The following is a 27,187-nucleotide window of genomic DNA, read 5'->3' as shown; positions in this document are numbered from 1 at the left end:
AAAACCAAAGGAAAGGGGAAAAAACTGTAGACCGACCTTGATCAGATTGTGAGGGCCTTCATGAAGCATCACTGACAAGTATTTTGCAGGTTTTTTTAAAACCCATTTTATTCAGTTTTAATATGGCAATGTTTGGAGGTTTTTTAATTATTTCTAGGGTTCCTTTTGTCTTACAACAGCTGTTCAGGTAACAGCAGTAATAAATGAAAAGATACAAACATCATAATGCATTCTTAAAAACTTTTATTAGTGTGACACAGGTTCTCAGTACAGACCGCGAAGTACAGTCACAAGTCTAAATATCCCCAACTTAAATCTGCGGGCTGTCTCTGTCTGCAACGCTACATACTAGAGTCTGGTTTTGGTATCAGTACAAATGTTGGTATGACCTTCCTCTGCAAGCTAATGGTGAAGCGGTACATGTGTAAGAATGTGCAAAAAGATGTTCTGCAGGCTGCGAAGGCAGAGGAAAACACACAGAGGCACTTGGCACACCTCAGTCGCGACAGCCCTGTGTGCAGCAGGCCTATGGGAGGTGCCTACTCGTGCCCGTTCTCCTGCAGCGCAGGCGAGTATGACATTGTTCCCTGCAGCATTAACTTCTGCCCTATTTCTGCATTCCCTTCTGGAGTGCAGGGAACAGAAGCAAGGACTAGAAACAGTGCAAAATAAAATAAAAAAAAAAGTCCACCTGTTAACCTGAACTTCTCTTTGATCTCTGCTAAGGCTCATGTACTTTCTTTATTTCCTCTTCTGTGATGGTAATGGTGTCATTGTTACACCAGGATTTGTATTTGTTCAGACCAGGAGACTCCTGAAATTACGAGATAACAGTACAGATACAATTGGAAATTAAAAAAACACCTAAAATCCTTATCTGGTGTGTTTTTTGTTGTTTTAACTACAGTTAAGGCAGCATCCAAAATACCTGTTTTACTACTAGATGCACTTGATGAAGCGGTTAATCCCCAGTTTCTCATTCTTTAGCTACCCACAGCTTACCTCTGGCTTCCTACCAGGGACTGGCTTGAGGGAAGACTGCACAGCCAGGCTGAGGTGGGCTGAGGATAGCTAAAGCTCATTATATTCCAGAATACTTAATGCATTCACTGCAATGTTAAAAATGCTAGCACATACAAATTTTTCTGAGATTTACAGGCACTATGTGGCAATTATGTGCAAAAGTCTGCAGATTTTTTTTTTTGGCATTGCTATTCATTTATGAAATATATTTCTTGCAAATATAAAGCATTCTTTCCCTCTGAAAACTGGAGAAAATTACAAAAAAGTTGAAGTATGTGAGTATAATAAAATGAATGTCTAGAGGGAAAAAAAAACACACCTTACACCTTAGTCTACTATTGGGAGAAAAGAAAGTATGAAAAAAGTCCAGCAAGTATCACTGTACAAAAACCACCCAAAAGAACCACATGCTTTTTGCATCAGCTTTTGTTCTTCAGGAATAATTATCCACCAACAGAAAGAAGATGTTTTACATGATGTGCCAAGATCCTGGGAGGAAGAAAAAGGAAAAAAGTTAGAGTGCTTACCTTCTTTAACTTGGGGAAAAAAAAAAGAATTATTGGAAACCTAAGTCTTGAGTGACAGAAAGAAATCCAGGACGACTTAATATCACAAGAGATTGGGTATTGTTTGAAAGTGATACTGCAGTGAGGGTAGCAGTCCACTGCAGATTCGCAGTAATGGTGCATCTTTGTCTTGCCCATTTGAAGTCGGCTGCCAAATCTTCACATGGGATTTCATTCCGTATTATCACTCATACTCTGTTAGGAGCCAGGACTGCCTCTGCAGTCAGAGGAGAGAGGCTCCTCCACAGGTGCTTCAGAAAGCCAGAACTCGGACCCTCCTGGCTGGCACACAGGTGGATGGAGGCCAGCACTGGATGTGCCCTTGCATCTCTCCTTCACACCCCAGGAAACCCTCCACCCTGAAGCATTTGTATCAAGCATCAAAGTGTAGGTACGTGAGTACTTCCATGAACTAATGATGAAAGACTCCAATTACTCACTCTTATGTTAAAGGTGTGATCAAGCTAAGTACAAAGAAGTACAGGGTGGCAGTGGAACACGTGCACAGAACAAGGCTGTATTTGTGCCTGGAAAGCCAAGAGCAGAACACTGAAACCTGCTATACCTGCAAGCTTAGCTGTGGGGCTTTTTATATCTGTTCTGGACGCTGTTCCAAAATTAGCCTGGTGCAGATATAATGACATAAGCTCACTGTCCTAAAGATAAAAACAACCAGTTGAGATGTGCTTGGTCTTCATTACTCTGTTAAAAAGTCTTACTAGGGAAGCAGTAAGTCACGCCTTGGAATCCTTAGTTACATGAACCTAAAGGAATTTAGCTACATGGAGTAATTCTGTACAAACTGTCCAGACAAAGGGTGTGGGAAAAAAAAAAACTCAGGCCTTTTCTGCCTAGGAACACTGAAGTTCAAGGTCATTCCAAGTGTTGTGTCTAACAGCATCTCTAACCGTGTCTTGGTTCAGTTCAACGACTGTCAACAAAACTTAGCTTTAGTAACACTAGAATGAGTTGTGGTAGTTCAGAGAATAGAGAGGAAGAAATCTCACCCAATGATGTTAACGTTTAACTTGTTTTCTGCTTCTCAGATTTGCTGCTGGAGGACTGTCCCTTTGCCTAAAGAGCAAGAGAAGCAGGAGGTAGTAAGAAACTGTGAACTAAGCTAAAATCTGAAATAAACCAGCAACAGATACTCATCACAAGTCACAGTTCCAGACATAATTATGATCTGCACTTGAAATAGAGAAAGTTTAGCAACAGTATTTGTAACTTCTCTTGTGTATATATATTTTCATTTTTCCACCATCACTTAGTTTCAGATAAAGAGGGCTGTGACTGACCTCTTCATATCCTATTTCTCAACATCCTTTTACCCATGCTAGTGATCCAGTCACGACTCAGAACATTAAAAAATACTTCCTTCTGAAGAGGAGTTAAAAGACTCCTCCCAATTTTACGTTGAAAATTGTAGGACTGTTCTATTGTTATGCAAAAGGCACGAGTGGTAATTTCATAATAAAGAAAAATCCCATCACTTGAAATGTGAAACTTAAAGCTTCCAGAGCAGATGTTACCATCTGATTCAGGCATCTACCTGCACGTATCCCGTGAGAGAACAACATGATGGGAAAAGTTTCACCCCTACCGAAATCCATTTTCTGTATTTCTGGATGACAAAAGCCAAGAAACTATTACTTTTTTTTTTTTTTTTTTTGAAATAGAGAAACAACGGCCTTCCTTTTCCCACCAGATTCATTCTGCATACTTATTTATGCATATATGTAGGTTTCATTAATTTTTTAAAAATAAATTCTGATACTAACTTGAGAACAGGACATGTAGTTGAAGGAGTACATTCTAACCACTTTTAGAATGCTGTTATTTAAAATTGTTAAAAAAAAGACAGAACTGATAGGGATCCTGAGGCAGCTATAGACATGTGAAGTGTGACTCTTAAATCAGCAAATATGGGAATGAGAAGCCTGTAGAGCATGCACTGAGCCGCCTGCAGAAGACAACACTCTCTCTGAAAGAAACATATTTTAGCCCCCATTTATTGAAAATTTCCCTTGAAATAGAGAGGTGCTTTTCTCCTACACGCTTACAAAAATGGATCAAGGTCAACCTCCTCATGTAAAATTCTCCCCAAAGTAATATCCACGTAATATGAAACCAAAATCCAGTTGCCCATCTTTTGTGTTTATACTTTATGGTAACCATTGCTGTCCATATTATAATATGTATGTTTCTACCGTTTTAGGGTCTTTGGGTTTTCCTTTATCCTTTGGGGTTGGTTTAGTGGTGACGGTTTCCTTTCCACTTTTGTCCTACACTCCAAAGAAATAAAAAGAATTACAGTTACAAAGAGAACAGAGAATTGATGGCTCCTACTTTGACATCTGCCATAACATGTTATTTTATACGTGGTTGGTAAGGTGGGAGACCGCTCAATGCAGGATGCAGCTTTGTTTAATACTGGGGAGGCTGAGGCACCAGAAAGCATACACAGATAGAAAAGCTGGTATATATGGACAGATTTTGTATTTACTACAAAGCAATAATGTTGCAGCAGCAGATTTAGCTCTGAAGTTCATAACCACATAAAACAGCACTTAAACCACCAATAGTTTGTCTTAACCTGGCTGAGGATTTGGTGTCAAAGTAAGCACTTGGGGAAGCACCGCAGTGGTCAGAAGAGCTGTGTGGAAACACAGCCATTTCCTCCCAGGAATTACATCTGATTTGAACTTCAGTTTCAAAGCTGCTGCTTCTCTGCGCCCCAGCAGAGCAAGAAACACAGCATAAAAGCACAGATAATCATAATCAACATATTCAGCACGGACAAACTTAATAATTCACTCTTGGTAACTGGGTGCCTTGTAGTATAAGGTTAAGGAAGCTAATGCAGAACTTCACCTGGCAACAGGTTATGCTTTCACAGCTGTGTCTGTCCAAGGGACTTAATTTTTGACTGCTAATATACTGGTTTCGTCAAAGATCAAAGATGTTGTAAATTCAAGCTTTGGTTTTTTCTTTCTCCTTGCAGGAAGCAGGCAGGCCACTACTGCAGGAAAGAGGCAGGGACGGGCTGGCAGGAGTCAGCAGCAGATAGGAGACAACAGCAGCTGCTTTAACCAGCTGAGTACAACAACTATTCACCATTCAAAAAAGTGTACCATTCCCTCTGCCTGTAGGTGAGGGACCAGGGCATAGGATAGAACACATCACATCCAGGACGAGAGCGCAAATGGCTAACAAGAGGGAGTTACTGGTTCTTAACCAGTTTGAGCACTTGTTGAAAACAAAAGGAGCCCATAATTTTCACACCAATATCCCACCAGCTGTCGCAGAGAGCCCTTGGGCTCCTCTGCCAAGGAAGCACGTACGGTGACTGTAGTGTCACGATGGATGTCTCAAAGCCATACAAGACCTCTCCCTCCATCCCAGCTCGAGGTAACAAACGCCGGGTTAAGAGCAAGCAGAAAGCATATCTGACAGCAGTTCTTCTCACATGTGGACCAAATCTCAGTCCCCTTCTTCACACTCTCTTCCAGCACAACCATCCTTTCTCAAACACCATCCCCATGTTGGTGACATCCAGATTTATGCAGCTTCCACTGCTAGTTTGTTTCACACAGCCTCACATGTGCAGCACTTTGCTGGAAAAAGTCTGACAGGTGTTTGTCAGCTGTGTTTAAGATCATTATATAACAAATAAACACTCCGTTTCTCATTACAAGGCCTCTCCAGTCCACTCTTCTTGTCAGCTCTACTATTTCCCCCAACGCACCTAGAACTCTTTTCAACTCCTAGCATTTCTCTCTGTAAAACCCTCTTGAACTGTTTCTCAGTACCAGCCTACAACTATTGGTAGGTAGCACGTGCAATCATTGAACAAAGATTTCTCTGTCTCTCTACATTTTTTGAACACTCTAATCTGTACAAAAACTGTTACCACAATTCTGTGCTCAACTCACTTCTCCAAGCCTGTCTTACTTCTCTAAAAGACCCTAAATACCACGAACCTTCCTTCTTCCAAATATTTAATACACAGCAAGATGCATCAGACTTCCATTACAGTAGTAAGACAATCACTACATCTGGACAGCATCTTCCAAAGAGGCTAGCTCAAAACCTAAACTGAGCTACTGCAAAGAAAAGTGAGGAACTTTCACAGAGTAGTGACAAGCTGTTTATTTTGCAAGCTATTAGCAGAAAATGTCCTACCTTTGAGTGCTGTGGTGTGGCAGGAGCCTTTGCACAAGTATCAAAGTCACCTGACAGGGCATCGATAGCTGCAGAGTCATCTGTAGGCTTCTGCAATAATTTTTTATTTATCATTCTATTTATAATATAATTTTATTTATAATATAATTCTATTTAGAATATAATTTTATTTATAAAATAATTCTGAAGTCACACAATATGCAGTACTTCCCACGGTCAGATTAATGTTTCAGGAATTAAGTCTGCTTTAATTATCCCTTTCTTAAAAAAAAAAATCCCGTACCTACACATGTGTTAGAACAGAGATGTCTATTTGAGGTTTCCAAGGGACGCCATTTCTTTGAATATTGGACCTGAACATTCACAGTGTAGTTGTGCATAAAAACTGTATTTATTGTGAAGAGTTACTCTTCACAAAAGTTTTACTGTCCACACTGTTACTATTACCTACTGCATTCAGTAGCAGTTATGAGAATTTGCAATGAATCGTGCCTTGAGCCTACAACGACACTGCTTCGAAAAAAAGATCAGTCCACACAACATGAAACAAACACAGAACAAAAATATCGTAAACGTTACCTTTTGTTCCTTGTGTTTCACATCATCCTTTGCTGTTGGCTTTACTGGTTTACCCTTGGAAAGAAGAAAGAATTACATCCTCATTTTGAACTGGTCAGATTAGTTTTAAGATACAAGTACTTATGTATGACTTGGGAGTTTACAGATTACCAAGAAAGTCGAACCATTCTGAACTATTTCTTTATTCCTCATGCTACATATTCAGTGAGTTCATGATGTTTTTTAAAGCTCTGTTACTTTGACTACATCTGCGATACCATCTTTCTATCCTTGTAGTCTGCTGGAAAAACAGTTTCCTGATCCAGAAAAGATCAAATTGCTGTCAGAGCAGTCACTTGCTCCAGCGAATATCAGTTTCACAGGGCTTCAGGAATACCACCAAGGTAATACCTGTGCCCCCAAACTTGGAAGAAAACTACTTGGAATGAATAAGCATTGTTACCCACAGTTTGCAAGTATCTCCTGTTTAAAAGGAGACTATAAAGCCAAGTTGTTTCAAGGGAGACACCCTATTTTTTCACCGGGTTTTCTGGAGCACGTAAAACACTGAGCCAGTGTAACTGGAATCTATACTGCTAAATCTCGATACTGCTGACTGCTACTAGGTGGTTCAAAGTGATTTATTTGTTCAGAGTGCCCAATTTAAGAAAAGAATAAAAACCCTAATTTGTCTGTTTTTTGAATTAAATGCATGCAAGGATACACAGAGCTACTCTAAGTGCAGGATATTTACATGTTTAACCCTAGTACCTAAATATAGTACACACACTTACTCACTTACTCAGCTTCCCTGTTCTCCCTGTAATTCCAGAGGACAGACTGGCTCGTATGTACAAATTTCTGGTGTTGCAATAAGACAGCTTAAATAAAAACTAACAAAGCTTTTCCTTACCTGCTCACCTGACTCCAGCAGTTTTCGATAGTCAGGTGGGATAGTATCATCCCTTTCTCCAAGTTTGTCTCTGTGCTCAGCTTTAGCCTTTTCCTGTAAGCATTTAATTTTTTAACAGCTTCAATACTTACGTTAGAAACATTAGCAAACAGTAAGTCAGAGTGCTCATTAAACTTAGGACAGCTGCCTTTTTAGAATTTAAAATTTCAAAACTACCAGAAAAAACCCCATATATTTATTTCACTATGAAGTGTATTTCATGCCTGAAAGTTTTAAATTTTCTAGCTCTCAATAAGTGTACACATTTAATAAATTAAACATATATACACCCAGCAGCATCCCAACATACAAAACCAGTTATGTCAACTTTCAGTTCTGCTTTTCAGTAATATTGACTAAAAGGAGTTATTCAGTACTTTGGCATCAAATCTCATCCATGCACTGTAGCTTTAACACAAAACTGACATTCTCGCAATGTCTTACCCGTGAATACACCTGAGTACCTTTAGCAAAACCCAGGGCACTTACCCACCTTGCACCCAAAGTGATCAAGAGTGGCCTACACTTCTCATCAGACTTAGGAGCCAGAGTCAGTTTCAAATCCAACACAACTAGAAGGCAGAGCACCACAAGCTCCTGAAAACTGCATCAAGGAGGGAAGCATTCCTTCCACTACATTTATTTTTCAATTTATCCTGCTTTGATTTCTGGCAAACATACTAGAAACATGCCAAATACAACACCTGGTTTAGATACAAGTAGGTTTTTAAGCATATTGTTGAAGAATATTTTTGTATTTGTTAACGCAGACATTTTAAGGAACACTTCTTTTTGAAATTTTTTCATCCACTATAAGCATTTTCCATGCCTTTGTAAAGAACCACATATAAAGAAAGCTGGGCTCCTACAGCTCCGCTGAAGCACAGGAGTTGCTGAGATCTTGCACGTGAAGCATTCACTCCCTTGCTATGGCAAGGGACAACGCTACCCAGACTGTATAAACCTGTTCCTCAGGCAGCCAACTACCTCCGCACTGGAGCCTGGTCTGAGAGTAGAAATCTCCTTCTAGATTCCAGCCTAAATTTATTCAAGGGCAGCTTATGGTGGTTTTTTTCCCCAGTAATGCCCTTATACCTTAAGTATTTCAGTTTACAATTTACTATTACTACTGCTATTATGCAGAAGTGCATCTGATTTTCTGATTAGTAGAAAGGTCTTTATACAATTTTATGAACAAAGACTGAATGAAGACAAAACAAGCAGAAACAAGCAAGTTAAAAAATGGGACTGATTAAATGAACGTGTCCATTGATGAACTTGGTATTTGTGGGGTTATAAAAGTTTGGCAAAAAGGCGGCCACAAAATTACTTTTAGAAACAGAGGCCAGAGAAGACACCTGAAAAATAATTAGAATAATGACAATAAATGGCACTGAAATAAAATGGTTGCAAATTTCCTGTAATATTTCAACACTTACCTCCAAGTGGCTAAAGTAGATTAATTAATTCAACATTTTTCACAAAACCCACAAGTAATCCAGCTGATTGAAGAGTGCATACTTAGAAGCAAAAGACATTTAAATGAACTGGTTGATAAGCCTACATGTAGGACAACATAAGAGTATGTTGTTTTTTTCTAGTAACCTTACTCCTACATCTGAAAATCACATGCCATGTACTCCTGTAAGTATGTAAGAAATACTGCAGTGTACCATTAAAAAAAAAAAATCTCTAAGAAATAAGGTAAGTATCTCAGGTTTTTGGGGGTTTTTTTGGTTGGGGTTTGTTTTGTTTTGTTTTGTTGTTGGTTTGGTTTTTTTGGTCCCCGCCCCCTGCCCCTAGACTGCACAAGTTTCAGAATGTCTTTTGTTACCTTTACTTTATCCACAACTGGTTTGCTCTCATCAGGGTCAGGTTCCCTCTGTCCCAGGGAATCAGACAGGAGATCCAAGGCTTCATCCATCTCTTTTCCTCCCTAACAAAGTATAAACACATTTGTGAACGCAAATCAGCTGTAAAAATAGTTTAATTCATCAAGCTAATGTAAGTACTGACTAATGAACTGTCAACTTCAGTGAACAATGAACAATCATCTCTCCCTTTGTAATTACAATGTAGTGCAATAGCTGGGGAAAATATTACATAATATTTAGACCTACAGAAAACATAATTTCAAGAAGGGCTTATGGAAATTTATTTTAACGGCTTTTTTTTGTTGCACATAAGCTTAACTGATCTAATGACAACAGTTCTATGAAAAGATTGTTTTTTGGTAATGGCCATTCATTTTCCAAACATCATTATCACTACCGATTAGCTGCTAAGGAAGTGCCTGTCTGAATTAAAGCTTATTAACATTTTACCTTGACAATACATATGGTCTTTTGCTAATTCACACCAGTTTTATTCAAACACTGGTTAGAAAAAAAGCCCTTAAAACCAGCTAAAACCCAGGTGGGAGAAGCTTTATATTCCCCTTTCAAATTAGGCTGGAAGCACTAGAGGGAGCTCCCACTGCACAGATCAAAATGGAGAAAAAATGAGGCATGCAATGCTACCACTAAACGCAACGAAGAGAAGTTCTCTTGGTATTCGGAGGAGGTCATGGCACTGCCTGTCCCTCCATTAACCTTGAACTCCTCCTTTTATAGACTTAACAGATGACTTTGCCACTACACTAATAACTACACTATTATTATTTTAAATGTTCTCATTGCCTAACCAGGAAAAGAAAGGTGCAGTTTGGTTAAAGGCCCAAGACTAAAAATGAAACCATTTGCACATAGGTAACTGCCCACATTGACCCATAGAAGGGAAATGCACACATCCTCTGATGTCCTCAGTTACTCTGGAGGAATCAGCACGGGACTGGGCACTTCCTTTTCCAAGCGCAGGTGAGGAGGTTTCAAAGGCAGGCTGGACTATGACAGTGAGCCGAACTTGGACAAAACGGGCAGACCAGTCTTCACAGTCAGTGGAACATGAAGTGACCAGAAGTATTAGCAATAAATTATTTAACTTTGCAGCACCCTATATTTAACTTTGCAAGTCTATATTGGTAAAACTGTATGGATCATGCTCCCATCTCTCTTCATTAGTCACTTCTTAGTTTGAGATAGACCAGAATAGAACAGAATATTGCAGTTGGAAGGGACCTACAATTGATCATATAGTCCACCTGCCTGACCACTTCAGGGCCGACCAAAAGTTAAAGCCTGTTGTTAAGGGGATTGTCCAAAAGCTTCTTCAACACTGACAGGCTTCGGGCATCGCCCACCTCTCCAGAAAGCCTGTTACAGGGTTTGGCCACCCTCTCAGTAAAGAAATGTAGATCCTCGATAAGGATCTACAGAAGGGGTTGCTTACTGAGGTAGAAGCTAGAGGAGCTGCTGAGTGCACTGAAGAAACTGTAGCAGCAGAGATAACGTCCGAGGAATCTGCAGGCTTTTTACCCTCCTTGGTTTTCTGAAAGAAGACACAGCATCATTACTAACACAGAGGACACTAGGAGAAAAATATGCATCAAATTCCACACATCTAAAATGCAATGCCCAGACAGCTTATTTCCAGGACTTTATTTTTCTTAGCTCTACTTATTTCAGACTGAAACCCCTTCCTGAGAAGCACTGTGCAACAGTTTTGCATCTCAGTTTGTTCACATTCAATTTTCCGTCTCAACTACTGGGATAAACCCTGGCATAGCTTAAGTCAGAGGCAGGTTTTATGTGACTTCAAAGGAGCTAAGGTTTCATCAAGCCCACCTATATTCCTAAGAAACACTTCTAAAAGTCTCAACTGCAAAGCATTACTTATGCAAGCAACTGGTACAAAGACAGGACAACTAACTTACCTAGGTTTTTCTAATTATTAAAGTCCTGCTCTCCCTTCTACTAATTTATTGCAAAAAATATTTAAAATTTTTATTTACTGAATTTAAGAAAGTTTACAGAAAACTTTAAAGGAAGCAAATAAAATATCAAGATTATTGAAACAATTTGAAAATAAAACAGATTTTTGGAAATCAAATATACTCACCTTTATTACAGTTGGTGTAGGTAATGGTGCAGATGGGGATGGAGAACAGGAAAACCCTTCTGTCAAACCCTCTAAAAGATCATTTTCACTCATCGGCTATTGTTAAAAAGAAAAAACAGAGGCTTTTAAGCCTTTTTATCCATTGAAAAGTGAGCAGGTAACACAGCCTATCTCCATTTTTAAACTGAAGACTGGGAAACCTTACTGACATTTGAGTAGGCAATTCATGAATGAAACATTTATCTTAATATTCACTTTTTTACCTGTGACTTTTCTTCAGGTTTTGGTAAGAGTGGTTTTCCATCTTTATCCTACAAAAAAAAAAAGCCCCTTATATTAAACCAAGCAGTCCTTAATTGATCATGCAATACAAGTACTGTGAGAGCATTCACTGAACGACAGATAGTATTGCACAAGAAAATGATCTAATTAGTAACCTCTAGCATCTACTGCTGTTACTCAAGGTGTCACTTAAAAAATCCAGGTCCTGTAACCCAGAAACATCTGAGTGCTGGAAAGCGATTCAGTGTGTGGGATTCTGAGCTTCCCTATGTCGTGTTTCAATTTCCATGGAAATAGCACAACTAATAAATGAAACCCCAGCTTCCAGACTGGTAACAATATTCCTGGATGCAGAGTCCGGAATGGCTGTATCTTTTCACACCAGCAGCTGTGGCAGGTGTTGCGCAAGTCTCAGCTACACCTAAGGAACCCATTTACGTTGTATGAGTCGTGTGGTGACGTTTGTAAAAATAAAAGCTTGAAGTGTTGGGTTTTTTTAACAGCTTTGACCAATCACAATTTATTAAGTTCTAAAATACAAAAAGCTAATGAAAGACTCCAGTGCACTAATCTCAGCCAAAATTAGTCATGTGTAGATACTTGCACGTAAACCACTTCTGTGCCTATCTAATGATAGATGTCAGATATTCAGGAACTAAAAATCCAAATTTTATATTACTACAAAAATGGCTGAACTAAACATCAACATTTCAAAATGAAATGGAGTTTCAGTTTCATACATATATCCTGAGAAACGAAAGGAAAGTAAGACTAAAACAGCACATTAAATACTTTTGTTTCTGTTAATCTGTACTCTGGAGGAATTGTTTCTTCATCTTCACCCAGTTTTTTGCGTTCTTCCTGTTTGTTTTTCTCCTATGAAGGGAAAATAAAAATAATATTAATAAACCCAAATGCCTACATCCCAACAGACACGCATATGAGCAAGCTTTCGAAGTCTTCAGTCTACTGATTCAAATTAGTCTTTCAATCCAACTACCAGATAAAAATCTCATGCAAATTGAGACCCTTTTCTCTTGAGAAAGCCTTCATTTCTCTGCCTGTTTCTTCCTGTGTATATCAGAAGCAGCTCTACCTATTTCAATGAAGATCAACAGAATTAAGTAAACAGACAAGCACGGACCAGTAACAAAATAGCATTATACCTCTGAGTCTTAACTCTTGACTTTTTTTGAAATCCACTCAACAGCTACCTGGGCTGCATGCAAAGGAAGACTGAACAGAGAAATAAGCAGCCAACTTCAAAAAGGACTACCCGCAATAGAAGTTATATTGGAAGATGACAGCTAAGAAAAGGTAGTAAAGCCAACTTCGGGAACTTTCATTTGATAAAGAGTTCCAGTCCACCAGAAGAGCTGCCCTCTATTTTTGGCACCAGTCAGTACCATCTGGCCCATGGTTTGGGGTGGCAAATGGGGGCATTTGGACTGTGACTATGAACAGCATTCCCTTAGACAGAATACACATATTTCAGTGATCTACTTAAGGCTCCCTGTTAGAATAACAAGATCAGTGAAAAAACCAACGTTTTATGTATCATTCCTAATTTAAACAACTCCTCATAAAGTTGGTTCCTTTTGAAATATGGCCATACTGTATGCTACCTCTGATGTGCATGTTGATTCTGCTTTGGTTTAGCAGATTTCTGAAGCTGAGGGCAATACTGTACTGTAATAGGCAAAATGATTAAGAAAATGTATTCACTGTCTTGAAATCCTACTAGTACTTCCTAAGTAGAACACAACTGGTTTCACAAGTAAATTTTTTTTTTTTAAAAACTGAAAATACTATCTCTAAATTGTTTCTAGCCTGAGGAAACACAGTAACACTGAAGATAATTACATCAAAGTCTGGGTTCTGAGGTCTGATTGTTCCTCTACCTTAACTTTGTCCACAGCAGGTTTATTTTCGTCTGGATCAGGCTCCCTCTTTCCTAGGCTACTGGACAAGGCTTCCAGTACTTCATCTGCCACGTGACCAACCTGTAAGGGTATTCATACAGCAAAAGACAATTCTTAGTTTGGAGTTTAGCTGCAGCTGAAAAACCCTGTTCATATACTACCACTGCCAGCCACACATTACTTAAAGTAAAAATTGAGAAGTAAACTAAAAAACTGTAATGCTTCTCTCCCTAATTGTCTTCACATACTTGGGATCTGCTCAGTTCAAGGCATAAGGAAACTTTGACAGGGGTTGCTCTATAAACAGGCTTCTCATTTCCAAAGCCTAATCACAGATAAAATGTTCCACAGGGTGGTTTTTTGTTTGTTTTGTTTTTTAATAGAAGCATATATATTCTGAGAAGAGATGCAAGAATGACAGCCATTAATGCAATCTTCAGAAATATTCAGCAGGACAATTATGATTTTTTTTGTAGAATTTGTCTTTTCCTGCAGCATCTATTAAGTTCACAAACAGCATCCCTTTTAGAGCATGAAGAGATAGAGTAGACGACAAGCACTGTCAGTTTAACTTCCTCTATTAAGAAGGTCATTGACCCTCCCTGCTCAGTTTGTGCTTGACTTGATGTTTTTGGAAAGCACTCAGCCTTTGGGGCTTACCTCTATGGAGGAAGAATACGCAATACTGAAATAAGCTTTCTGAAAACATGCTATACCATTGCATAAATGAAGCACTGAGTGTTGCTTTAGCTCCAGCCAAGACTACTCACTGAAGACACAGCTGATGGTGCTGAAGACTGCACAGTGCAAGCTGTGGCACGAGGGACTACTTCATCCTCAGTAGTTTTTGCAGACACAGGATTTGAAGGCTTCTGAAACAGAACAATTACACTGCATTTTACTGAATATGCTCAGAACATACCTGTTCATTGGCTTTTTTTTTTTTTTTTTCAAAATACAGTACAAAACAAGAAAGAAAAGTCTAGATTTAATGGTAGAAGCTCCTCAATTAAAGAGTAAGTGCTAATACTGCATGTTCCACTGAAGGCAACGGGGGGGAAAAAGCAGAAACAGAAGAAAATATTTTTCTTCAAAGAATAGTAGCATTATCTAGTCTTAGCAAAACTACAGTGTCAGCATCTTCAGTGAACTAAAAAGACATACTTTGGATGTGCTGCGGGGCTTCGATGGCTTGGATTGTACTGCAGGCTGTGCAGGGCAGGAAAAGTCTTTTGAAAACTCATCAACAAGATCAGATTCACTCAAAGGCTGCAAAAAAGACATATATGGTACAGGTGACTCACTACCTGTTTTTAATTTCTCTTTTTCAAGAATTATATTTCAACTACTCTGAAAGCAGGAAAACTTTTGTAGCCTACACTGAAATAACCTTTCACATTTATGTGCAACAAAACAGCATGAATTCCGCAGTGCTTAAAATTAAAAAACCCCACTTTTCAGAATGACTCAGCTGCTTTGTTATCGAAAGTCAATATAATGTAGAGAACATTATGTTCAGTACTGTTTACAGCGCTACTGAAAATGAAAATGCAACCTCTTAATTAGAAAAAACAAAGAATGCTAATATTTACTAGATAGTATTTATGATAACAGCATCATGTTGGTGTAATACTTCAAGTATAAATTACATATAGGTAGTGGAAAGCAGCACCATCAGATTATGATTCCCCCATTTTATTTTATTTTTCCCAGCAGATGTAGAGTTCCCTTAGAGGCAATGTCAGCTGGAAGTTCTCTTAGCTTGTGCACTGACTGCTGACATTCAGTGGTTTTCACTGCACGTTTTAGGGAAAAGTGAATGAACTGCCGTTTTAGTTCCCTACCGTGTGATCTGTTAGAATCTGTTGATACTATGTGATCTAGTACTATGTGATTTATATACTTCTGTGATCTATTATTAATGCTCCTGAAATCCTTCAAACTACTGTTTACACCTAAGTGTTTAAATCTTTGCCAGCAGTGATTGCCATTCACTTGCTATGTGGAACTTAATTGGTCAGGGCTCCAATTTGCTCCAATTCATAATACATAAAATGACGTTTCTAAAGGAGAGTCTCTTATTTTCCTTCCCACTTTCCTTCCTTTGTCAATCAGTGCCCCTAAGTCTTTATGAAATGTCTCTTCTCATAAGGCCCCACTTTTCATAATGACTGAATTCCTCCACTAAATCAAAAAAGCATTTAGGCACTTGACAACTTTTTTCACAAAAGTAATGCCACTGCATGTGCTTAAGGGTATGGCAGAATGGAGGCCCAAAGTAATAGAAGCCCTAGTTGAAATCACGAAGGAAGAACTTTGCATTCACCAGGAATCAGGGAAGAACTGTAAGTGACTGAAGGTTTTCCAGCTACTGACATAACTTTTTTGTTTTGCTGATTTTGGTTTCACAGATCTAAATTACTGATGATACCACAGGAATACTGTCAAACACATCTTGCTCAAAATCGCCTTCTTCAAATTATAAATAGTGAAGTAGTGCTGAGAAAAATACTGCAACATATTCGACACTCCTGTGATTCTCTTACAAAACAATTATTCAATTATATTTGTATCGCTGATTGATAGCCGTGGAAGAGCACAGGAATAGTTATTCTTCTACTAACCACTTAATTCTTTTGGCGTAAGACCTCATGATTCTGAGCTCAACTTCTGCTTTGGTTTTGTACAAGACTTTAGGCAAACTATGAACCAACCTCCCTTAACTCATGCCACATTCCTCTACTGGAGCTTTTCTTCTTTTTGTGCGCCATCTCTTCTGTGCTCCCTGTGAAACAGGAAGGCTTGTCTCCTAACATTAGTGTCTAATTCCCTCAGAGCATAGCTGCTCTTTTTTCCTATGACATGCTTGGCAGGCGTTCCTTCTGTGCAGCTCTCATACATCACCCACTGAAGATGATTGCATGTCTAAGACCTGACATGAAAATTTATAGAGACATAAAGTCTTTTCATCACTGCCTTTACATTCCTCCGTATTTCAAGCTTGAATAATACAAATGACTTCACATTTCTGCTAAAAAGGCACAGTGTCATTCCTGCTCAGATTGGTCCTGACCTTCACACTTGTTTCAGAAGAACAGAAGTTGCCTGTACTTTTCCAATTTTGGCAGCACTCCTCAACTCACAGTATTTCCGAAGTGAGGCCCTCAGCTTCTTCAGTGCACTTTGCTTTTCAGTGCTTTTCCTAATTTTTGCTTTCTTCCTGTGTATTTTAAATTAAGCTTTGTAACTTTTTCTTTCAACCTTTTCAATCTATCTTGCACTTTCTAGGCCATGACAGATACTTTCTGCAAAGTCCAAGTTGTTCTTTGTGATTAGGAAAATGTCCACAGCAGCTTTTTCCTTCTTTCCAGTTGTGTTTTTTTCTATTTGATGACTAATGAGAAACTGTCAAGAAAACAAAAGGTTTTCCTGCCTCGCCTCTCTCTGTCCTTCAACAGCTCCAACAGACTTCTACAGAATACCTTACAGTAAGTCCCCATACAGCTTTTCTTTGTGTCAGCAGTCATTTCTCTAACTATCTCCTATCTTCATAATCTCCAAACCTTTTTCCTACCATGAGCTCTTCATTCACAGCCAGTGAATTTCAATAACACCAACTTTCACTTGACACTTCAGATCAGCAGGTTTTGTGCAAGGAAGTAAACACACAAGCAGACCAAGAGACTTACATAATGACACAGACAGAAGTGATGACAGAGAGGGAGAAAACAGGGTATCTATTCACACTCCTACAATACTGTCAGTTTTCTAACCTTAGGCTTTTCTTCAGGCTTTGGCAATATTGGTTTTCCATCTTTATCCTAAAAGTAAAGTAAGTATTATTGACATTTTTCCATTGTTATAAGAAGTTCCATACTCCATAATCACCAGCATAATAATATACAATAAATGATACACACAAGATGAAATCAGTAACACAGTAACAGAAATTCCCCTAAACAGGGGGAATTCTTACCTGGCCAGGTAAATGGATAAGGAAAGCAAATGTGATGTCAACACAATACAAACGGGCCAAGAGACCAAAAAGAGGTCATTCCTATCAGTATCAATATGCAGCAGGAATTAATTCAACAGTAAAACAGCAGGAATTCATCCAGCAGTAAAACAAGCTTTGAGTGCAAAAATGAAACTTTTGCACTTGAGCAAATAGGGGGTTAAATCCCATGTCTGTAGCCAGGCAGTCTTTAGATCTGTAAAATGAGGGGTAAAACTGCTCTTTTCAAAACAGAATGTTAATATTCAGCTCCAGCAAGGCCAGTTTATATAGCAACCTGATGTTCACATCAGTTATACTAATAACCATCGCAAAAACTTCCAATTCTGAACTTTATGGAAAACACACGTTAATTCTATTGTTGTTTTGCTTAACCTCAAACAAATCTCCATCACTTGAAGTGACAATCTAAAAAAAATGAGTAATTTTCATACCATTTTACAATAGTGTTTCAAGGTTGCATTACAAAGTGACACTCAAGAGCACTTCTGTAAAGCGATGGATTTTACAACACTGAGATTTAATATCAGAAACAAGTAACACCACTCCTGGAGAAGAAATGTGTGACCTGGGAAGATCAAATCTTTGCTCTGAATGCCTGAAAAACCCACTCATACCCACAAAGGAAGGGAAGGAAACTAAAGATACAGAAAGCTCCAATAGGAGAAAGCCATTGATTAAATATTTGTTTTGCTTGTTTTCTGCACATTCTTTCCCTCTCCGGGATGAAAGAACGTGTCAGACACAGTGCCCTATTTACAAAGCAATGGAGATATGAAAAACTTACCAACTCAGGTGTTAACCTGTATTCTGGAGGTATCGTATCCTCACGTTCCCCAGCCTTTTTTTCTTTTTTCTCTTTAGCTTTTGCCTTAAAAAGAAACAACAAAAAAAACCACTTAGAGAAATTAAAATAAAACTTCACTACCAAGATCCTTCAGCCTACTGTTTGAAGAAGTACTAGCATCAGATAAAATTATTCCATACATCAAGATACTAAAATTCCTCAATTTATTCCCATGAAATTTCTGTGGTAAAATCATCATGGCTTAAGAATCAATGCCGTATGTCAATATGGCTATATTATTTTAAATTCTAGAAAACTTCAGACACTATTCAGAGCTGTAACTTTGTGGCAAGTACTTTTAGAGTTTTGGGGATGTACAAAATCCTCAGGTTTTCTTGGATTTCATCACCCTGATTATACAAGCTGTAATTCTGTAACCCATTACTCCTACTGAAACACAGCTATTAATTCTCTGGACCTCCGTCATGAAGCAATGCAACCACTAAGTCATCCGAAGGCCCTGACTGACTGAATCTGCAATACAACATGCTCTTTTTTGTCAAATTTGAGCTCCATCATCTTTTCTCAAGAAATGGTTTTCTGCTACTTCCCTGTCATTTGTTTGTTCCGAGCTGTAAGTGAAGACAGGGGAAAATAACTGATATTAGTAGGGTTACAGGCAGAGTTTGCAAAACTAAACTAAAAAGTCAAAGTGTACATGCAAACACAGGGCTACTGTTAAAATCTACCTGTTGAAAAAAACTGTAAGTCTTAGAAGATAGTGAAGGGAGGGTCCCTTGGGAGACGGTCCTGAAGGGCAAAGGGGCCCAGGAAGGCTGGACCTTCTTCAAGAAGGAAATCTTGAAGGCGCAGGAGCAGGCAGTGCCCCTGTGCCGTAAGAAGAGCCGGCGGGGAAGACGGCCAGCCTGGCTGAACAAGGAGCTTATGCTGAGGCTCGGGGAAAAAAGAGAACTTACCACCTCTGGAAAAAGGGGCAGGCAAGTGAAGAAGAATACAAGGACCTCGTTAGGTCATGCAGGGAGGGAATTAGGAAGGCGAAAGCCCAGCCAGAGCTCAACCTGGCCACGGTCGTGAGGGACAACAAAAAAAGCTTCTATAAATACATTAACAACAAAAAGGGGGCCAAGGAGGATCTCCATCCTCTACTGGATGCGGCGGGGAACATTGTCATGAAGGATGAGGAAAAGGCTGAGGTACTTAATGCCTTCTTCGCCTCAGTCTTTAACAGCCACACCAGGTATCCTCAGGGTATCCGTCTCCCTGAGCTGGATGACAGGGATGGAGAGCAAAATAGGCTCCCCATGATCCAGGAGGAAGCAGTTAACGACCTGCTATGCCACCTGGACACTCATAAGTCTATGGGGCCTGATGGCATCCACCCAAGGGTGCTGAGGGAGCTGGCGGAGGAGCTTGCCAAGCCGCTCTCCATCATTTATCAACAGTCCTGGTCAACGGGGGAGGTCCCGGATGACTGGAGGCTTGCCAACGTGACGCCCATCTACAAGAAGGGTCGGAAGGAGGATCCGGGGAACTACAGGCCTGTCAGCCTGACCTCGGTGCCGGGGAAGGTTATGGAGAGGCTCATCTTGAGGGCGCTCACGGGACACGTGCAGGATACCCAAGGGATCAGGCCCAGCCAGCACGGGTTCATGAAAGGCAGGTCCTGCTTGACCAACCTGATCTCCTTCTCTGACCAGGTGACCCGCCTAGTGGATGAGGGGAAGGCTGTTGATGTTGTCTACCTGGACTTCAGCAAAGCCTTTGACACTGTTCCCCACAGCATTCTCCTAGAGAAGCTGGCGGCCCGTGGTTTAGACAGGTACACTCTTCGCTGGGTAAAAAACTGGCTGGATGGCCGAGCCCAGAGAGTTGTAGTGAATGGGGTGAAATCCAGCTGGCGGCCGGTCACAAGCGGAGTCCCCCAGGGCTCAGTTTTGGGACCGGTCTTGTTTAATGTCTTCATTGATGATCTGGATGAGGGGATAGAGTGCACCCTCAGCAAGTTTGCAGAGGACACCAAGTTGGGAGGGAGTGTTGATCTGCTTGAGGGTAGGAAGGCTCTGCAGAGGGATCTGGACAGGCTGGATCGATGGGCTGACACCAACCGGATGAAGTTCAATAAGGCCAAGTGCCGGGTTCTACACTTCGGCCACAACAACCCCAGGCAACGCTACAGGCTTGGGGACGAGTGGCTGGAAAGCTCCCCCGCAGAAAAGGACCTGGGGGGGTTGATCGACACCCGGCTGAATATGAGCCAGCAGTGTGCCCAGGTGGCCAAGAAGGCCAACGGCATCCTGGCTTGTATCAGAAATGGTGTGGCCAGCAGGAGCAGGGAGGTGATCGTGCCCCTGTACTCGGCGCTGGTGAGGCCGCACCTCGAATGCTGTGTTCAGTTTTGGGCCCCTCACTCCAAGAAGGACACTGAGGTGCTGGAGCGTGTCCAGAGAAGGGCGACGGAGCTGGTGAGGGGTCTGGAGCACGAGTCTGATGAGGAGCGGCTGAGGGAGCTGGGGTTGTTTAGCCTGGAGAAGAGGCGGCTGAGGGGAGACCTTATCGCTCTCTACAACTACCTGAAGGGGGGTTGCAGAGAGGTGGGTGTTGGTCTCTTCTCCCAAGTGACTAGTGACAGGACAAGAGGAAATGGCCTCAAGTTGCGCCAGGGGAGGTTCAGGCTAGATATTAGGAAAAAGTTCTTTACCGAGAGAGTAGTGAAACATTGGAATAGGCTGCCCAGGGAGGTGGTAGAGTCACCCTCCCTGGAGGTATTCAAGGAGCGTGTGGATGTGGCATTGTGGGATGTAGCTTGATGGACATGGTGCTGTGTGGTGTTGGGTGGGTTGGTTTTTGGTGTGTTGTGCCTTGTTGTTGTTGTGTGGTGGTCGGCTTGCGTGGGTTGTTTGTGGGTCTTTTTTTTGGTTTTTGGTCGTCCCCGCCCCCCCCCCCCCCCCCGCCCCCAGGTTGGACTTGATGATCTTACAGGTCTTTTCCAACCGTAGTGATTCTGTGAAACGCAAAACCCAAATTAGAAAGATAATGAGGTCTGATAGAAAAAGGAGCACATGCACTAAAACCCTAAAAAGTTAATTAAAAATCAAACAGCAAATACGTGCAAAACAGAAGCTTGCTATAAATCGTACCCAGTGCTCGGGGAAAAATACAGAGCAACTATAGCTAACACAGGGAAAAGTGTATGTATGTATGCTTGTATAGCCAAATGAAATGCTTATGATTTTCCAGACCATCTTACTACATTCTATTCTATCTGTATCCGCTTGGGATGTCTTCATTTCTTAATTTTCTTAACCACCTAAGACTCAGACACTCCTTAGGCTTTCGATATGCAAGTCACTTTGTTATTATTTTACACATTTGTACAGTATCTAACAAAGACGACTTGGGATTCGACAGGAGCATCTGAAAACTGCTGTAAAAATGAGTAAGGTTATACCTCTGACACCTCTACTACAGAGCTAAGATCTTCTTCAGGTTCAGGTTCAGGTCCACCAAGAGTATCAAGAAGAGCTTCCATTGCATCATCTTTAATTTCCTGTATTTAAGAAAATAGGCAAATCGTTTCATTATTTCTTTAAATTGACACAGGTTTTACCCTACATATCTTTTATGCTGTATATGAACCAAACAGCCAGCACCAGACTGGTCGTTTCGGTTTGGCTTTACCTGATTTCCTTAAGATCACATTGCAGGATATGGCAAATTATGCATTAAGATTAGCACAGTCTAATCAAGGCACATCTCCTCTTAAGGAGAGGAGAAAAGAAAAAGCTAAAAAAAAAAAAAGCACAGTATCACATAACACAATTGCCACATGCTTTGAAATGGGAAACCCAGAAAGCATAAGGTCACACTTGCTCTCCACAGAGGAAAAAAGAAAGGTTTGTAAAACATGAGAAAACTACATCATATCCAAGTTTTAAACACACCTCACATAGCTAAGAAAAGAAATTAATTTTTCTACTCTATTGCCTCTAGTCAGAAGAACTGCAGTTATTCTGCAGAAGAATCCGGAAGGAAAAATCATCTGACCCATTGAGGCCAGATCTTTAGTGTACGGTTAAGAGTCTGAGCAATGGCAATTCCTATTATTCCTATACTTTCTGTGATAAACAGGATTTACAACTGAAAATGAGGATGAGCATCTTTACAGAATCAGGCACACATAAAATACACGTGCTTGTAAATTTTAATTAGACGTTAACTAGTCAAAGAATGGCTATGTATACCTCTTTTGATTTTGTTTTCTTCTCCTTAGGAGGAACTGAGGTCTTGACTGAACTTGCTGCTTGTGCTTGCACGATTTCTCCTTCCTTGCTTGGTTTCTTTTACATAAGGACAAAACGAGAGATTTGAAATTATAGGCAAATTTGCAAAAATAAGGGCAAAATTGTCAAGATCATTTTAAAGCAAAATATTAAGATAATAATGGCAATATTTCATTGCAAGAAAGGTATGCAATGGCAAGAAAAATACTGATACCTCTGTCAGATTCTTTTCTTCAGCAGAAGCAATGCTACAGGTGAAGTCAGATGACAGGGCCTCTGCAAGCTCATCATCTGTCATTGGTTTCTGAGCAAGAAATTGCAAACTAGGTTATGATTATTAAAGTTCAAATATCAATGCTGTCAAACTCGGATGAAAATCTGAGGGTGCTCCATGCTTACTCAGACAACGACCTCAGAAGCACATGCTGCTGTCACAGAAAAGACAAAGATATTTCCTCTTGCCGGTTGATTTATTTTTTAGATTAACTTTTATCTTTAAATTTATTTATTTATTTATTGTTAAACTTATAAACAGCAAAATTAAGCTGGCTTACAGAATTATCTTGCTAAGTATGGAAATTCAACTAATCTTTGCTAAAGACGTTACAAAGAGACTCCTGCATGCACAGCTACTATTTCTTTCCTTTCTTATTATTACACCCAACATGTCTATGAGCACTTATTTCAGCTTCAGTCAGGGTCCTGAAAATTCCTACTTCTTTATTAAAAACATCTGTGCCAAATTATATTTAGTTTTATCTGTATCTATGTTATCTGGCACCCCACAGCCCTCTCCCACTTCCTGGGATATTTGGAAGGCAGACAACATTTAAATTTTCCTAAGAATCCAATGCTGATTGGATTATTTTCACCTTCCAATACAAACAAAAAAGTCTTACTTCATCTCGTTCATCTACTTTTGCTGGGACTCCATCTTTGCCATCCCCTTTGCTCTAAAACGAGAATTAATTTGGTAGTAAATGTGAAGCAAAAATCATACAATATGAAAGAAAACATGAATCAAGAATTTTTTTTTTTAACTCACTAACCTTCAACAATTTAACATACTCTGGAGGGAGACTACCTTCCCGTTTACCCATTTCTTCCAAGTATCTTGAAGATATATCTTCCTGTGAAAAGAATGCACACATGAATGTTTTTGTACTCTTGTTAATCGAAAAAGATTTCTAATGTAGACCTATCTACAGTGATACTTCTGGAAGGAAAATACAAGGGTTGGCTAGGTCAGAGGACCAATCCTGGACTGTGACTATATAGCGTCTTTCAGAACCCAGTGTCATGCACATGCATCTCAACTAGCTTCAACAGTGCATGTCATCTAGCAAAACTCTGCATCTCTGTTGTCAGATTCCTTCTGCATTAACATAAGCCATTTTAGCGTCTCAGACCATCGAATGTATTACTGTACGTAGACTGAATTTTAAGTATTTATAAATTAAAAAATTTTTATCATGGCTGAGTACTGCACTGAGCCATTGAGCTTGTAATCTTAATCCTTCTTATGTTACTCTCCCATTCTAACTCAGAAGAAGTATGTAGTCTTCCCCAAATTCTCAATGTTTTACTCTTTCTCAGGTAGAAATTACATCTTCTAGGTTTACGGTCTCTTATACCTCCACTACTGCCTTTTGTAAATCCAACTGCAGACCATGCTTGGAAGTCAGTCTGAAAAGCAACAAACTTTCTTTGTTGACACTTCACTGTTTCCTACTGCAATACACACGTAACTGTATCATTTCTCTATTACTGAAAACAACACTAAAATGCAACTGTGCAAACTCTATTTTAACCTCTTAGCAGATCAAAGTGACAAATACTGCATCAATGTAGTAGTGAGCAACTACAGACATATTTTAAAGATGAATCTTCTAAAAAATAAAAATAAAAAATGTAAAATACCGTAACTTCCGGACCGGTGTAAACAGGACTAGTAGGCACATCATCTTCAGGTCCACCTAGGGTATCTATTAGGCTATCTAGTGCCGACTCATCCATACCAGGCTAAAAAACAAGTAGGTCATTATAGAAGTTATTATGCTGTACAAACAAAAAAACCCAAAATCTGAATCATCCAGTGAATCTGTAAACTCCTGGTAACCAAACTGAAAGCTTTCTTTCAGTAGGTTCTGCACTTGCCAAATTTTTTGGTGAGAACTGTTCTTAAACTCATTCCCCAATGTCAGTACAAGATTGTTTGTATTTATATACCAGCTGATACACATGCATACATATACAAACACAACTGAAGACAAAGAGCAATTAATTTTATGCTAGTTCTGGTAAAAGTGATTCTAAGTAAGCCCTATTTGACAAAACACAAATGACACGCCACTAGTTTATTACCTATTCTTTCAGATAGTTCTTCACCACCATACATAACTACTACACAGCAATACTTCATCAGTTACCAATTTATTTTTTCTGAAACTGAAGCATTTCAGGGAGAGAAACACTCTGAGACACTTTTACAAGGGAAGCATTTGCCTGGGACTGTGTTTACGAACCTCAGTACTTGACTTATCAGCTGCAGTAACCACACTTGCACCAGCTGCACCTGCACCAGCTGTGCCTGCACCAGCTGTGCCAGCCACTATGGACATCTTCTCAGACTTAGGCTGGAGAAGTAAGAGAAGAATTAAGAGACGGTGTTATTCTATGGCCCTATGTTACATATTCTGGAGACAAAACAAAGTAAAACAGAATCACAGAATCACTAAGGTTGGAAAAGACCTGCAAGATCATCAAGTCCAACCATTAAAACAGAGATGTTCTACTCAGGCATGCATATCTACTGTCCCTCTTTATCTACACTTTGAATAAAAACGATAACCTGGTTCTACCTACTAGCTGAGTGGCCTGGAAGTTGACCAGCTGCAGTGTGCATGATACTGCGCCCAGCCTAAAACATCCAGCTCTGAGGCCACGCATATTTTTTGGACTCAGCAACTGGCTAACAGACCTGCACAGTGTCCAGATGCTTGGGCAGAGCGAGCTACCATCTACCTGCAATACTATGGAGACATACTCTGTTTCCAGCATGATTTTGCTGCGAGAAATAAAGCATGCAATTTTAAGCACTCCTTTCTTTTACTCTGCCAGTAAAAGAAATCTGTAGTGCAGAAAGACTATGAGTCCCTTTCCAAGTATCTTTTGAAAGCTTTTATTTACACCCCATAGTTCTCAATACACCATTAACACCAGCAGCAAATACTGCTCCAACAGGCAGGGTGAAAACTGCTTCAGAGAGTTAGGTGCAGGAGCAACATCAATACAGAATGCAGACTTCTGCATCACAGACATTCTCATTTACTGCAAAAAAAGTGGGTTGCAGCAGAGCTGCAGGAGTGTTTCATGTTACTCTGGCCTCATCACCCAGACACATGCAGACCAGAAGACCAAACGATCTAGATCCCGACTTTACCACACACTTTTGCTCCAGCTTTTTCTCCACTTGTCCTTCTGAAATGAGCCCTCCCCAACTTTTTCCCCAACCCTTCTCCTCCAACCACCACAAACTACCAATACGATCTGACTGGGCAGCTCTACCTGCAGCTGCTCCTCATCCATTAATGCAGTCATGGGTTAGCTGGAAATGGTATATTCACGATGTTGTTTAAGTTAATTAGTGGGTAAAGTGTGAAGATTTTAGAGCGTCCAGATTTCAGAGCAGCACAAGGAGGTTTGTCACACAGACATTTAAACACAAGACAGCTTTTGAGCTTTACTACATTGTGATTTTTAGGGGCCCAGTCTCACTTTGCAATATTCAGCATAAGAACCCATCTTGATGGGGATTTCTAACACCTACGATAACATAAATAATAAAAATTGGATTGCTACTTTTACTATACCTTTGCTGTCTCTATGGAGGTTGCTTGTGGAAGCTGGTCAGCTTGAGTTGTAGTTACTTTTCCTGTATTATTTGGTTTAGAAGTTGTTATCACAGAAGGTGAGGTTTGGCTTCTTGCCTGTTTAGAGATAAAATATTATCATTACATATGGAAATACTTACAGGCTGGCTTTGTTTGGTTTAGGTTTTTCGTTTTTTTTTTAAACGAAAGAAAGAAGAAAAATACCACAAGAAGCCTTCATTTAAAAAAAAAAAAGAGAGAGAGAAACAGAAAAATTATACAACTTACACCACCAGGTTCCTTTTGCCTCTCTTGAGACAGCTGTTTATTTTGAGAGTCTGTTGGCTGTCATGAAATAAAAAATTGAGATAATTTACCCTTACCACCATTCAATGCTATGGAACATGATCTACACTAGTTCAAATAAGCACAAGACAGATTTAAAGATGGTTAACAGAACACTTCTTAAGGTGTTGTGAAGCAATAAAGCATCCTGACTGTTCCACCCAAACAGTGCATTTCCACACCTGTCAGCTCCTAGTTCTTTTGCACACAGCTGTGCTACTAATCACACAGCAGTTTCATGTGTCACAGTAGTAGCAAGGAGTTTAGCCTCTTTTTTCAAAGTTAGTCAAAGACCAAAGTACAACAACTTGCCAAAGGTGAAAGGTAAGTATTTACCTTGGTTGACTGCATTTTTTTTCCAGATTCTATTTTGGTTGTTGGTG

At 39.8% G+C, this 27,187-nt stretch overlaps 1 protein-coding gene across 2 annotated transcripts; it reads right to left on the bottom strand.

Moving 5' to 3' along the window:
* Nucleotides 1-223: 223 nt before the first annotated feature.
* On the bottom strand, nt 224-27,187 carry CAST (calpastatin). 2 transcript variants are annotated; one of them, XM_059833359.1, is made up of 26 exons: nt 27,141-27,187; nt 26,748-26,804; nt 26,460-26,576; nt 25,113-25,223; nt 24,508-24,609; nt 23,637-23,717; nt 23,487-23,540; nt 22,802-22,891; nt 22,549-22,644; nt 21,756-21,854; nt 18,287-18,370; nt 17,258-17,305; nt 14,649-14,753; nt 14,255-14,356; nt 13,464-13,565; nt 12,355-12,438; nt 11,544-11,591; nt 11,281-11,376; nt 10,612-10,710; nt 9,119-9,220; nt 7,246-7,338; nt 6,354-6,407; nt 5,775-5,864; nt 3,800-3,879; nt 2,597-2,663; nt 224-1,512 (listed from the first exon to the last, which is right to left on the bottom strand). In XM_059833359.1, the coding sequence occupies exons 1-25, from the start codon at nt 27,153-27,155 to the stop codon at nt 2,606-2,608; spliced, it is 2,067 nt and encodes a 688-aa protein (XP_059689342.1). In that variant the 5' UTR covers nt 27,156-27,187; the 3' UTR covers nt 224-1,512; nt 2,597-2,605. The 2 variants fall into 2 exon arrangements, with proteins under 2 accessions (XP_059689342.1, XP_059689343.1); XM_059833360.1 differs by having other exon boundaries at nt 3,800-3,874.

The sequence above is a fragment of the Gavia stellata genome, chromosome Z, assembly GCF_030936135.1.
Source record: "Gavia stellata isolate bGavSte3 chromosome Z, bGavSte3.hap2, whole genome shotgun sequence".
NCBI lineage: Eukaryota > Metazoa > Chordata > Aves > Gaviiformes > Gaviidae > Gavia > Gavia stellata.
Note: the sequence above shows the minus strand (reverse complement) of the source record. Positions and strands in the feature narration are given on the sequence as shown.

Coding starts and splice junctions, on each gene's coding strand:
- CAST (XM_059833359.1), bottom strand. Junction 26,577..26,747: donor GGCAAAAGGAACCTGGTGGT/GTAAGTTGTATA, acceptor ATCTCTAAACAG/GCAAGAAGCCAAACCTCACC. Junction 14,754..17,257: donor AGCCTGAAGAAAAGCCTAAG/GTTAGAAAACTG, acceptor TCTTTTTTGCAG/CCTTTGAGTGAATCTGATCT.